A 14,319-nucleotide genomic window follows, 5' to 3' on the forward strand; every position below is an offset into this window, starting at 1 on the left:
AGATTTGCAAAAAACTAAGTCAGAAGATCCATTCTGGGTACCTACTTTGGTGTGATATCTCACACAGATATTCAATAAACCTCCAGTCTCCACTCACTGGACAGTTAGTGGGAAGAAGTATTTTATTAGACAGCATCACTAACCTGTGTCCATCCCCAATGAAGTTGGGACCTGGAGCATGATATAGTCAATGATAAAGAGGTTAAAGTTATCGCAGAACAACTTATTTTCCTGAAAATGTGAACTTTTCACACATTGGAACCCCAGAGGGAGTCACAAAATGTGGCTCATATCTGATATAGGTTTTGAATTAAATTATACCTAGAAACATTATAGTATTATATGAACAGTTAGCCAATAATAAAAACATAGGAGCATATGAGCTTGTATGTCACTTGTTGCTAACTTCTAATATGTGTTCCTAGAAATCTGAGAAATGGTCTTTTGAAGAATATATCTGTGTCTTTGACAGAACTACATTTAGAGTCTTTTCCATCAGTGCTCTTCTAAACATCATATTTATAAATAACCATACATGTTTTAGGAATAATGCAAGAACATTCCTATAAAAGTTCAGAGAAGAGAGATGATTTTGGAGAAATGAGCAAGAATGAATAAAGCCTAACAAAAAGGATGTGGCCTCTGAATTAGATCTTTCAAATCACTTCCAATAAAACTGTCTCTCTGAATAAAGAGAAGGTATTCTGGGAGGAATACAGTACCAAATAAATATGTTTACTATTTTAAAAATGTTCCACAATGCCTTTTTTTCTTATTTTATAGAAGACAGTCTGACAGATAAATCTATTGATTTATGTTCTAACTGCCATTTATATACATTTGAATAGTGTGTTTATCATTTTCTTAGGCAACAAGATGCTGTCTTAGACTCAGCTACTCTGGATGAAAGCACATTGCCAAAACTAACCACTTCTGCAATAGAGAAAGACATCTTGGTAACAAGCTATTTCTTTTGTCAGTAGAACTGAAAGTAAAGGAAGCACTTGAAGGTGCCTTTGAGCCTTTGAGTTTATTCTGTGCTCCTTCCTGTGCAAATACATGGATGTAGGAATAAAGATGAAGTTCCATAAAATTGCTCTATTGGATTAACAGAGGAAATCATTCTTCCCCTCGTTTCCTAAGACCACAGTCAGAGAATCTCAAGTCTCCCTGCTCCCTATGTTAAAGCTAGCCTCAGTCATGTATAGCTTTTACATGTCTTTATTCTATGAGAAATTATTTTAATTACATAATGTACACTGCACAAAGCATATTAACTTACTTTAGAAAAAAGTAATTCTTCAATGATTTCAAATATAGAATTTTTTAAAAGCAAATATAGAAGACTTTAACATTGCTAATTTGAAAGTATTTTTTGATGTTTAAACTTTTTTCTGATAAGTGATGTGTAAAAACTTGGGAAAATACATTGACGTTAAATGTCCATTGTTAGAGAAATACTATCATGTCTTAAAATGAATTTTTTGTGCACACATTTAACAATAGCTGTAAAATTATGGCATGAAATATTAACAGGCCAATTGGAAATTTTGTAAATCCTGTTGGATAATATTTCTGAGATTAATGAATAGGGATACTGATTCACTTACAGCTTTTAAGATCTTCTGATTATCAATAACACAAGGACAAAAACTAACATACTAAATTTTCACACATTTATAGAACACTAAATTCTACCTCCACATATATTAGTTCTGTTTAGTACATCATATATCTAGTAATGTAACTTCAAGTTTTGGAGTGTAGTTATGAATTAAGGTAAGAGTTTTAATTTTCATGAAATAAAAGTTTTTAATTTAGGAGAGCTCAAATAATGCCAATATGAATTGCAAAAAATAATTTTTTATGATTTGTAAATACTTTGTTCTACTAAAACTTTAATTTTGCTCAGTGGTTTTATTTTTGATAAATACTTCTTTTATTATAGTATTAAACCCATCTCCATTTCTCATTATCTTTTCTGTAGAGATATTATTATTATATCCACCATGGAATTGATATGGACCATGTAGCCCCAATGGAAGATTCTTGGCTGGAGCATGTATTGAATTTAGTGCCCCAACATCTGAAAGTCCTCACTAACAGCATACATGCATTATCTGATGAAATGAGAGAAGATTATCTTCTTAGTGTAAAAAAATCCATAGGTAAATCAGTATTTCTCTTTCTAATTTGAATGTGTCTTATTAAAGATAAATTTAAAAAAACTTAAAGTTAACACCTATCCTTGAAACTACTATATTTATTAGGCGGTTTCTTGTATTGTGGTTACATTGCTTAAGATCTCAGGCAAATTTCATTAATAAAATATAGCAAAATTTTTTTAAAACCACCTTTCTATTTGTAGGGATATATCCCCTCAACAAAGGACATAACTGAAACAAATTTTAAAATGTTAATTAATTAATATTACTGATATCATAAACTAGAGTGTGATTAATTACAAAACTACTGCTATGGACCAGGGGTTGGCAATAGCTCATAGGCCCAATCTGGCCCACTGCCTGTTTTTGTGAGTAAAGTTTTATGAAACACAGACACACACATTCATTTGCATATTCTCTATAGCTGCTTTTGCACCATAAGAGATTGTTGAGTAGTTGTGATAGAGACCTTGTTGCTCACAGAGTTGAAAATACTTGCAGTCTGGCCCTTTACGTGAAAGTTTGCTGACTTGTGGTATAGACCAATAGACTCTAAGAATGACATTATCAGAGCCATTTAAAAAGTACTCATTTCCAGACCCATCTGAATTAAAATCTGTGGAGGCAGTCTTTCAAATCTGTGCTTTAAAAAAAGGTTCTCTGATTGGTTGTGATAGTAAGCCTGGTATAATTGATGCTATGTCAAAGTTGGAGAAATACTGCTTTGAAATGGTTGCGGGACCCTTCAGGGAGGAGGGCATTCACTGCATTGAAGACTACTATTGAGTGTTTTGATAATGTAAAGAGCCATATCCTTGACCCCAAAGGGTTTATAGTGTAATGAGGGCCATGGACAAATCACTAAATTATAATGCAAAGTAGCAAGTACAATGAGGAGATACATCGAGAACATGGTCCAAGGGAGAAGAGGTCATGCCTGACTTGTTAGGAAGGACTCTGTGGCACCTGAACTGAGTTGTGAAGGATGAACATATACATCCTAGGGAACACGCATGGCCTAGGAAATGGTGGGAATGATGGCAGACGAGCGAAAGGCTCTTCCGACCTTGCAAGCGGCTCTGATGGCCAAAGAAGAGGGTGCATTTTGGGAAGGGGATAGAACACTAAGGGCCTTACATGCTTTAAGCATTTGAAGGTAAAGGAGAGTCACTGAAGGATTTTAGGCAGAGGGATAAAAACATATTTGCATTTTAGAAAGAGCATCTTCAAAGAAAAGCAAGAAAGTTGGAATGAACTGAATTAAAGATGGCAGAGGCAGAAGTAGCTCACTTCACTGATTTCATAACAAGGTAGTTCTATGCTCTTAAGCAGTTTAAAAGAGAATAGCAAAGCAATATGTATCTTTCCTCAGTGAAGGGAAACTACTGCTACTCTGTATTGTTGACCTTCAATTCAACAAGAACGCTTTTGGTGGAAGAGCTAAGAAGGAAAATGTATCAATTATATTAAGAGCAATGATTTTCGAATGAAAGGACAGGAACATTGTTAAAGGGTATATATATTCTCAAAGACACAGACATCATAGATTTTCTCATAAAAATTTTCTTGTGTTTATAAATGCACAAATCGCTCATTATTTACAAAAAACTTAATGTAAATGATTTTAAAGGAATTAGTTTTGCAATTGCTTGGGAAATACTATAATTACTATAAGGTTGTTGATCAGAACTTTTCAATTTTCTTTTAGTTGATTTTGTTTTAAAAGATCCTAGAGAAAAGGAAGATGACAGAAAGGTAGAAGAACTTCCACCCCATCGTGCTGAGTAAGCAATCAAGTTTCACTAAGAATATTGATATTTTGCAATCATTTCCCTGTATGTGGATATATTTATACACTGGTTATATTTTCTCAAATATATGTTCATAATTTGTGTACTTCATATATACAACTGATCATACTATCTATGTTTATGTATTTAAGCCCTAACATGTTATGTTTACAAATTGATGGATAGATGGGTAGGCAAACACACACTGACAGACGGATGCCTACGTGGTTAAAACATAAGTGCTCTGGTGAAAGACCTTGATACAGATCTTTTATCTCCACAGCTCCAAGCACAGGCTTTAGATGTAATAGGGACATGAAAGCTTGATGGCAATTTGAATGCTCCAAAACACAGTGGGAATGTTGCAGAAAATATGCAAACACAGAATATATTACATGGATTAAAATATAGAACACATATGGGAAAATCCACTTGCTATATATTTTCCCTAAAATAACATTTAGGAATACATCACTTAAATAGTTTGAAGAATAGAACTTATATGATTAAGTAACCACTTCAGTTTTACTTTGTTTCTTTTGTATCACTTAAAAGTGCCCCAAATTGTTTCTCTTAACAACTAAAAAAAGTCAATGTATCTTCTGTGGAGAACAGCTTTTCTCCCAGGGATAGACAAAAACTATCCTTTGTAATTGTAAAGGTGATATGACCACAAATGAAAAACTGAATTAACTTTACTATATATTAAAAGAAGACTAAGTGTTTAAAATCAATGAGAATAAAAAAAATTTACTGGCATAAAATGTAAATGTTTAAATATACTCTGAAAGATGAAGATGGCACATCTTTAGTATATAAAAGATGATTAGTCAATTTGGAGGAGTTACAGAATAAATATCTTTAAATAGAATGTTAGTGTTTATGATTTTGTAAGTGACCTTTACACAGTCAGAGGTGAAGTTCAAGAAGATTTCCAGGCTGGAGTATTAAAATGGGAGTAAAGACACAGACCTACTTGAGAATGGACTTGAGGATATGGGGAGGGGGAAGGGTAAGCTGTGACAAAGCGAAAGAGAGGCATGGACATATATACACTACCAAACGTAAGGTAGATAGATAGTGGGAAGCAGCCGCAGAGCACAGGGAGATCAGCTCGGTGCTTTGTGACCGCCTGGAGGGGTGGGATGGGGAGAGTGGGAGGGAGGGAGATGCATGAGGGAAGGGATGTGGGAACAGATGTATATGTATAACTGATTCACTTTGTTATAAAGCAGAAACTAATAAAAAATAAATAAAAAATATTTTAAAAACAATAGGGACATAAAATGTTTAAATGTTTCCTTAAAAACAATCTTTTAAGATATATATAAAACGTAGCTGGCTACTCTTCCTGTTTGATCACTATTAGTTATTTGTGGACTCCATCACATCAAGCATTTAGAGAAAAACAATTGCCTTATGTGATAAAAATTCAAATCTAATTTTATCTACGTTAGTTAAAAATTATACTAAACCACAAAGAATATGACTTTTATATACTTTAAAACATAATTACATGTTTTGTTATTACCATGAGGGATAAATCTTATTTTTAATTCAAATTAAACTCAAAAAATTATTACTCAAATAAAATTATTACTCAAAAAGTACTTTGACTTTTATAAGACTTTCTGATTTTTAAAGAAGATGACTATTTTCTCTTTGCTTTCAGAATGGAAATTCTTCCAAAACCTTGGAGGAAATCTTTTTTAGCTGCAAGCAGTTATATTAGGGGTCACTTGAACACAATGAACCCTACAATGTTGGCAGTGCAAGATTTGTGGCACAGTACTTTTAAGTAAGTATTTCTGGCCTTACTGAGGTTTTTTTGTTGTTGTTGTTTGTTTTGTTTAAGAGAGATGAAAGTTATTACATCTTAATTATTTCTTTTACTATTTTAACTATAAATTTTAAAAATAATTACAAATCTAACTTAAGTAAGCATGGTTTTAAATAACATAGAAGTGTATAGGGTAAAAGTGATCATCGCCATTATGTCTTATCCAGTTCTCCCTTCCCCACCCCCGCCAGGTTACCATATATACTTTAAGGGGTAATCACAGCTAAGGGGCTGAATCGCCATGCCTCATTTTAAATCCCACAGAACATTAGCTGCTACAGTCATCTATATTGTTTAGAAACCGAGGTAATACTGCCCATGTGATTAGCATGAGGTGAAGTTTCTGGGAGACTGTTGGGGATCCTGCATCTCCTTGTGGGCGTCGTCATGGTGCGAAAGGTGCAGAGCTGGATGTGAAGGCTGGTGGCGCTATGGAGTTACAGACCTTGGCCCTAGGGCTGAGGACAGTTTACCTCACAGTTGAGAAGCTCCAGCTTCATATTCCCTCCCTTGTGCTGCCCCTTCCAAGGTGCTGAGGGGGCATCCTAGCAATAGGCACACGTGGACATAACCTGTTTCTAAAATATGCAGAAGTAATACAGATTTATATCATTTTTCTTAAAGAAGCCCTCTCAAAACCTGAATAGGTCTCTGTCTCGTGATAGAGGACATGGTAGCCTGGCCTCCAAGGTGGTCCCATGAGCCTTTTCTCACCCTCCCATCCAAAGCCCCAGTTTACATGCAATCTGTTCTCCGGGGTCTCCTGGTTCTTAATTGCAGGTATTGTCCTGAGGACACAATAATGAGCACATTTTCTCGCTTCCTGCAGACCAGCAAAGGGAAAGCTAAGAGCTTTGGGTGCTACAGAAGCACAGCTGTTGTCTCTGCTCTGGAAAGCACCCCTGCACATACACTAGGGGGGCCTCACCGACCAACTTCTCTGAGCTCCTTCCGAAGTTGGAATCTTTAGTGCCCAGGAGCACCTAACCCTAACCCTGCTCCCAGTCGTGCTCCAGGAAGCCAAGCCATCCAGAATCACCCTAGCTCTGCTACCCTCCCATCAGAGGCTCTCCAGTTCCCACCTGTGAGATGAGTGTGGGTTTGTGGTGTCTAAGGCCCCTCCCCTCCCTCACTCCATCCCTCCCTCCCTTCCTTCCATTTTTAAACAAATTTTAATGTAATTTCTTTACACAGATACATATGTAATTAATATGATTACACAGTGTGATCATATACACTTTCTAAGTGCAGCCCTTTTTTCTTTACTTTGCCTGACTCCCACCAGCCTGGCCTTTCTTTTCCTTATACGTGCCCTTCTTTCTACCAACCCAGCCAAAGACATGATAACCATTAGTGGGGCATCTTCCCATATTTTTCTTTGTGCTCATGTAGTCAAATATATATGTATATCCACATACGTGTATATACATACATAGCATAAAACTGGCTTTCGTCAGTGAGACTGTTTACTCCTAGAAAGCACATCCTTTCAACTTTCCATTGTATAATGTGGATTTCTTTGTCTTCTTGAATTTGTCTTATAGGAAGAGGCCATCTCCCTGCCCCATGCTTTTCTCATTTTGTTTCTTTTGGGTATTGAGACTCAAATCTCTCTCCCTGACAAGGCCTACGATCTAATTTTGTCTGCAGTGATGAGATCATACAATACAGTATATCACTTTCACAAAGAATGTTTACATGCAGTAGTACATTTCATTTTCAAAACACCACCATAGTGTTTATTTTTTTAATATCCATTCATGCATGGAACTGCTAGAACACACTGGGTTGGATGCTGGAGGATGAGCACCATTGCCTAATATTGTTCATAAAGGGCTAGACTTTGTCTGTTGTACAATGTCAGGAGGCAAGAGACAAGAAAATGAAAGGAGGAAGGAGAAGAAGAAAAAGTAACAAAGCTGAGATAACAAAACAGTAACTAGTAGATATGTCCAAAATTAGTGTCCAGGGATGTGGTGGCAGAGGTGTTAGTTGCAGCAGTTGAAGCAAACCTCAGAGCTTCCAGGGTAAAGACAAATGAGAAAGAAGCTTTGCTGTCAGTGGGTGGGAAGAGAGCCCCACCAACTCCTATGTTGCCTTTGCCGGCGTAAGTTGTTTTTACTCTCTGTGTGAATATTAAGAGTGGGATGGACAGACCCAAGTGCTGCCCCTCTGAGGAGAAGCCAGCACTGAACACACAGGGCATCCTTACTCTGGGTTAACAGTCATTTACCCTGAATCTCAGCAGGTCTTGAAGGTACAGGACATCTCTATGTATGGCTGTGGGTTGGGGGATGGTGATACAAAAAAATCATCTGAATGACTCTAAAATGCTTGAATAGGACACTTCTATGGATGGGGATGCTCTCTAGATGGAAATGTGCAAATTCATGTCATTCAGTATTTATGCTTACAGAACCCACTTAATGTCAGAGATGGCATTTATAATGCAGTCAAAAACCTACATAGCACACAGGTATTTTTGCTTGAAAAATGGTGTACATCAGGGACACATGTATATACAGTGTATATATGAGTATAGAAATTATCATAGGATATATATTACAGTATAAATAGGAGGATGTCTAAGAAAATAAGAAGATAAAGAACAACTTTTGAAATTCATGATTTGATCAAGACGAGTCCAAGAAAATACTTCTAGAACACTGGATTCATTTACTGTACAGTAATCAGAGAGGATACAACTTAATCCATCTCAAACATATTAAAAAGATGCTTAACTCATAATAAGAAAAATGCAAAGAGATTGAAATAAAAACTACACTGAGATATCATTATATTTCCTATGGAATTGACAAAATTCCAAAACATTGACATCATGCTTTGTTAGTGAAGATTGGAGAAATGGGCACCCTTTTGAAGGGAATCCAGTCATATCTATCAAAATTACAAATTCATTTGCACTTGAATCCAGCAATCTCATTTCTGGGAAATTAGTCTAGAGATACACATGAAAATATAGGAAGTGATCGAGATTCAGGGTTCTTTATTGTGCCATTTGTTAAGAGGATTAGCCTGGAAACAACCAAGTAACCATTGATAGTGGACTGGTTCAATGAGTGATAGTACATTCACACAATGGAATATTATTACACAGCTAAGAAAGATGAATGAGAACAGAATCAACGTGCTAATACGGAATGGTCTCCAGGATGTATTAGTGAGTAAAGAAAGCGAGTGCAGGGCACTGCCTAGAGTGTGCTACTTTGGATGTAATGAAGGAGAACTGGCAAGAGCAGAACTTGTATCTAAATTCATGGAGCAAGCAAGCAATGTAGGCGCTTGGACTGGGATTTAAGGGGCAACTTGGGCCCCGTGAGAAGTGAGATCAGCTTTGAGAACCAGAGATCAAAATCAGAGACTGACTTGGTGTTGAGTCCAGACTTGGTGTTGAGTGTTGGGCCAGGACTGTTGAAGTCCCTCTGCCTGAAATCAGTGATGGATCCAAAGATCAAGGTGGGTTTCAGACTGTGATGAGCATCAAGTGGCAGGTGGGAGGGATCCATGACTGACAGTGGAGTCTCCCAAAATTGACGTCCGCTTGCATGTGGCAGGTAAGGGATAGGAAGAGTTCAGAGGAGAACCTGAGGTTCACAGTCTGGGTGATTTGGGGCTGTTATTTGGTTGAGTGATCTTTTTCCTGACTCTTCCTGTAGTCTTTTACCAGTGGTTAAAACTCTTGTTCTACTGCCAGATGATTGTAGGAATCATCCTGAGAAAGTAGGACCAGTGTCTGGTGGTATTTTTCCCATCTTCTTTTTGCGGTACACAGGCCTCTCACTGCTGTGGCCTCTCCCGTTGTGGAGCACAGGCTCCGGATGCGCAGGCTCAGCGGCCATGGCTCATGGGCCCAGCTGCTCCGAGGCATGTGGGATCTTCCCGGACCGGGGCATGAACCCGCGTCCCCTGCATCGGCAGGCAGACTCTCAACAACTGCGCCACCAGGGAAGCCCTTCCCATCTTTGTAACAATTCAGCCTATTGACCAAACAGGGAATGTTATCAGGAGAGATTTCATGAGAAAGTTCTGTAAAACTTCTATAAAGGCCTATCAATCTCAAAACATGAAAGATGGGTGGCCTGTGCTTAGAATTGTCTCTAAATCAAACACTGAGGAAGTGCAGGGAAAACTGGTCTGGTTGCTCAGTGGCAACGTGAATTCTAGGTGCTCCTGCCCTAGCAACGGCACTCCTTCAGTGCTGCTTCACACAGCATGCACCTGTACCCTGATTGATAGCTACAGCTTTGAAACATAAAGTCATGTTGAAACTGTTGACCAAGAAGCATAAAGAGAGCAGATTATGTTTAGTATGTGCTGTCATGCTACATTTTAAAAGTATTTTATTTAAAACATTGCTTTATACTGCTCAGTTGCCCAGAATAACGCATTACCAAAGATTCTCCAGCAATGGTTATACCTACTTTGTGCCTAATGTATCACTGATGTCATGTACTAACCTCATGGTAACCTAAGAGATGGACTTTTGCTTGTGAAAGGAATATAAATAGATGTGAAACGTGTTTTGTCTACTAACCAGCATTTCACACTGGTGTTTAAGTAAAAATGAAAGGTGATGTTTTTAATAGTGTTTCCTATCTTTCAGATAACACAGAAATCATTTAATCATGTGGAAATTAAATAGCAAATTCTCTAACAGGGAAGAAATCTATAGTTAAATTGAGGTGACTAATACAATGGTACTAATAGGTAGCATTGTTCTTTCACTTTAATCTGCCAGAGAAACTTCTTAACTGACGAAAGCATGTATATAACAAAGATCATAGTGTTGTAGTCAGAATTGAAAACTCTTGGCTGGAGTAAGCACCGTGTTTTCTGAAAAAATCAAAACCAGACAGGTTCAAAAGATTTTTATACACTGGGTCTTAATTAGGTGTGAGAACTCCCTCACTTCATGGCCGTCCAATATCCAGGGTTGCTCTCTTTTCCGAAAGGGTGGAATTTTTGTATTAGAAGGAGTGGACCCTGTAAGTTTTGAGCCCTGCCTCTTTTCCTGTTTTAACTGTTCCAGTTTGAAAGCAAAAATCAGTCTAACCTAACCATCAAATTTCAGTTATTATATCCTTCTTCTACTGCACAGCACAGTTTCAGAATATCAGATTGTGTTCCTGTGGAATTTAATTATATTAATTATTTTTTAAAATTAAAATATGTTCTTGAATATTTTTGTGGAACACAAATTTTAGTGATAAAACCTAGGAATATCATTTTTTGAGAAGGGATCAATTAGCAAAATGTTAAATTTAAGAAAAAAAACCCTCGGGCTTCCCTGGTGGCGCAGTGGTTGAAGGTCCGCCTGCCGATGCAGGGGAGACAGGTTCGTGCCCCGGTCCGGGAAGATCCCACATGCCATGGAGCGGCTGGGCCCGTGAGCCATGGCCACTGAGCCTGCGCGTCCAGAGCCTGTGCTCCGCAACGAGAGAGGCCACAACAGTGAGAGGCCCACGTACTGCACAAAAAAAAAAACCAAAAAAACCCTCATACTTAAATCACTGTTCATTTTCATCTCTTGCAGAAAGTTACATTTAGTTGATGTAGAAGAATTTCACAATTGCCAGGATGCATTAGAGCTGTCGACTTTTCAGAGCATTGTCATGAAACACATGGAATCTGCCAAAGAGACTCTACTTAAAATGTAAAGTTTTGAAGTTTCATGTATGAAAACATAAATTTAAAAATGTGATTGGTGGGCTACTGCAGTTTAACTGCTTTTAGAAAATCTCATTTAAAAAAGTTTGTAATCATTTCCGTTTGAGAGTTAAATATGATATCTTTAACTGCCTTGCTCTGTGATGTCTATCCAGATGTTCTACACAGCATAGATTGTACAGAAACTAAAATGATTATAATTGATACTTTTTCTCAATGTCTGATTTCTGCCCTCTGCTCTGAGAGTAGGGGTGGATGGCGTGGGGGAAATGATCATCAACTAATCGTTCACCAGAGATTTATTTGAATCTACTGTTAATACATGCAAGGTAATGTGCCTCTTACATTTTGATTTTGGATGGAGGATGCAGAAGAGTTTAAAGAATGCTTAGGTGGGGAAAATATATTCTTTAAAGGAGTTTATAGTCATATTGGGAAGTCAGATTTAATTAAACATCATCTTGGATTGGCCCTTCAAATTGGGATAGCCACATGTGATAATTACTGATACTGGTGCCAGGTAATACGTTCTGAAACAATACAGTAAAATTGTCTTTGTCATGAGCCATTAGGTTATTATAAATGGGACATTAATATTAGATCAAATTTAAGATAACAGAGGACATGAAACTCCAGCATGGCTTCATGACTTCCAAAAGGTACTTAGAAGTGTATCTTGACAGTTTAAGACTGAATCTTCCCTTTATATTTTTTCTTCTCTAATACGTTAGAATCAAATTCTTTGTCTGACATTGCTTGAAAGAACTTTAGACTTCTATTTAGTATTAGTATTTAGTTCACATAAAAAAAATAGAGGAGAGGTGCAGAATGAAAGTGCATAATTAATTGCAGAGGAGAATATGACCCCATAAGGACAGAATAAGAGTAAATTATCTTGATCTATAACTTCAGGGTTCTGCCCCAGGAATACATTCCCACTGCAAATTTTAGTAGACTGGGTGTGTCAAAGTACAGAGTAGAGGATAAACCTTTATTGAATGATTTTGCTGAGAGATGTAGATTGATTAACTGTATCTCTTGATGCCTCCTGATTGATTCTAAGGGAAGAACCCTCTGACCATACTTTACATAGTGAGCCAGAATGTGTTTATCATGGCTAAAAGGCAGAACATCAGCTCACCAAAGTGGAGAAACAATTAGTAAATGATTAATTATGACATCTATGCCAAACCCAAACATCTTCTCTTAGTCCTTATCCTCCACTTCCACTCAGCAATTGCTGTGGTTTAATCACCACTGCCTTCTGTAAGTCTCTGTTCTGTGTCCCTGTGACCATTTCTTTTTTGATCTCCTTTTCTGGCTCTACTTAATCTTACTATCTTTTCTAAGAGTAGGAGCTCTCCAGGTGTTTGCTTTTGTTTTTCTTCTCTATATTCTCGACAGTTTCGTGATTTCGTCTGTCTTAGCTGTCTCAAGATGTCATGTTTTCTGAGCTCTGTGCCCTTCTTATAAATCTTCTACTGTATATCTCCAGTTGAATGCCATGTCAGCACCTGATTCTCAGCATTTCCATAACAGTACTCATTCTTTCTTCCAAGCCTGCCATTCTTCCTCCTGTGGACCATTCCTAGGCCAAGTTGAAAACTTTTTGACTTTTTCTGTCTCTTTGCTCATCATGTACATCCTCACCATCCCCAGCCTGCCCCCAGCCATATTCAGTGTATTGCTAACTGTTGTTTTCTTGTTGAGATATATTTCACTTATCATAAAATTCAGCACTTTAATGTGTATAATTCAATGGTTTATAATATATTCACAAGATTATGCAATGGTCATCACTAATTCCATCACCCTCAACCCTGTATCACCTAACACCCTGTATCTGTTAGCAGTCACTCCCATTCCACCCTGGCAAGCCCCTAGCAACCACTAATGTACTTCCTGTCCCTGTAGATTTCCCTACTCTGGACAGTTCATCTAAGTGGAATGATACCATATTTATGTCTGACTTCGTACACTAAGCATAAGGTTTTCAAGGTTCATCCGTGTTATAACCTGTACCAATACTTTATTTCTTCTCATGGCCAAATAATAATCCATTGCAGAATATATTAATACCACATTTTGCTTATCTATTCATCAGTGTGGGTTGTTTCTACTTTTTGGCTATTATGGATAATGCTTCCATGAGCATTTGTTTTGCGTAAACATTTGTTTTTAGTTTATACCTAGGAGTGGAATTGCTGGGTTATATGATAACTATATTTAACTTTTTGAGGAGCTGCCATGATGTTTTCCAAAGGGTTTGTAAGATTTTACATGCCTAACAGCAGTGTATTCCTACCATTCAATTTCTCTACATCCTTGCCAGTATTTGTCATTGTCCTTCTTTTTAATTATAGCCATCCTAGTGGATGTGAAGTGCTATCTCATTGTGATTTTGATTTGCATTTCCCCAATGACTAATGATGTTGAGATTTTTTTTCACATGTCTATTGTCCATTTATTTATCTTTTTGGATAAATATCCAAATCATTGATCATTTTGTATTCAGTTATGTCTTTTTATTTTTGAGTTGTAAGAGTTCTTTATACAGTCATCCCTTAGTATCCGTGGGGGATTGATTCCAAGAAACACCCCCTCCCCCGCAGCAGATACCAAAATCCACGGATGCTCAAGTCCCTTATATAATATGGCATAGTATTTGCATATAACCTATACATATCCTCCAAATTATCTCAGATTACTTATAATACCTAATACAATATAAATGCTATGTAAGTAGTTGTAAATACAGTATAAATGTTATGTAAATAGTTGCTGGCACATGGAGAATTCAAGTTTTGCTTTCTGGGACTTTCAGGAATTTTTTCCT

At 37.1% G+C, this 14,319-nt stretch overlaps 1 protein-coding gene across 1 annotated transcript in view; it reads left to right on the top strand.

Annotated features, from left to right (window-relative positions):
- The window catches only part of DNAH7 (dynein axonemal heavy chain 7), a gene marked incomplete at its 5' end in the record, with an annotated part of 238,622 nt that overhangs the window by 25,180 nt on the left and 199,123 nt on the right, over nucleotides 1–14,319 (top strand). Inside the window, 5 exons of the mRNA XM_079710686.1 lie at nucleotides 869–956; nucleotides 1,988–2,168; nucleotides 3,874–3,949; nucleotides 5,628–5,753; nucleotides 11,350–11,469. Coding sequence (XP_079566812.1) covers nucleotides 869–956; nucleotides 1,988–2,168; nucleotides 3,874–3,949; nucleotides 5,628–5,753; nucleotides 11,350–11,469 — 591 coding nt within the window. The remainder of the gene's footprint in view (nucleotides 1–868; nucleotides 957–1,987; nucleotides 2,169–3,873; nucleotides 3,950–5,627; nucleotides 5,754–11,349; nucleotides 11,470–14,319) is intronic.

Source organism: Hyperoodon ampullatus (genome assembly GCF_949752795.1).
Source record: "Hyperoodon ampullatus genome assembly, chromosome: 8".
Classification (NCBI taxonomy): domain Eukaryota; kingdom Metazoa; phylum Chordata; class Mammalia; order Artiodactyla; family Ziphiidae; genus Hyperoodon; species Hyperoodon ampullatus.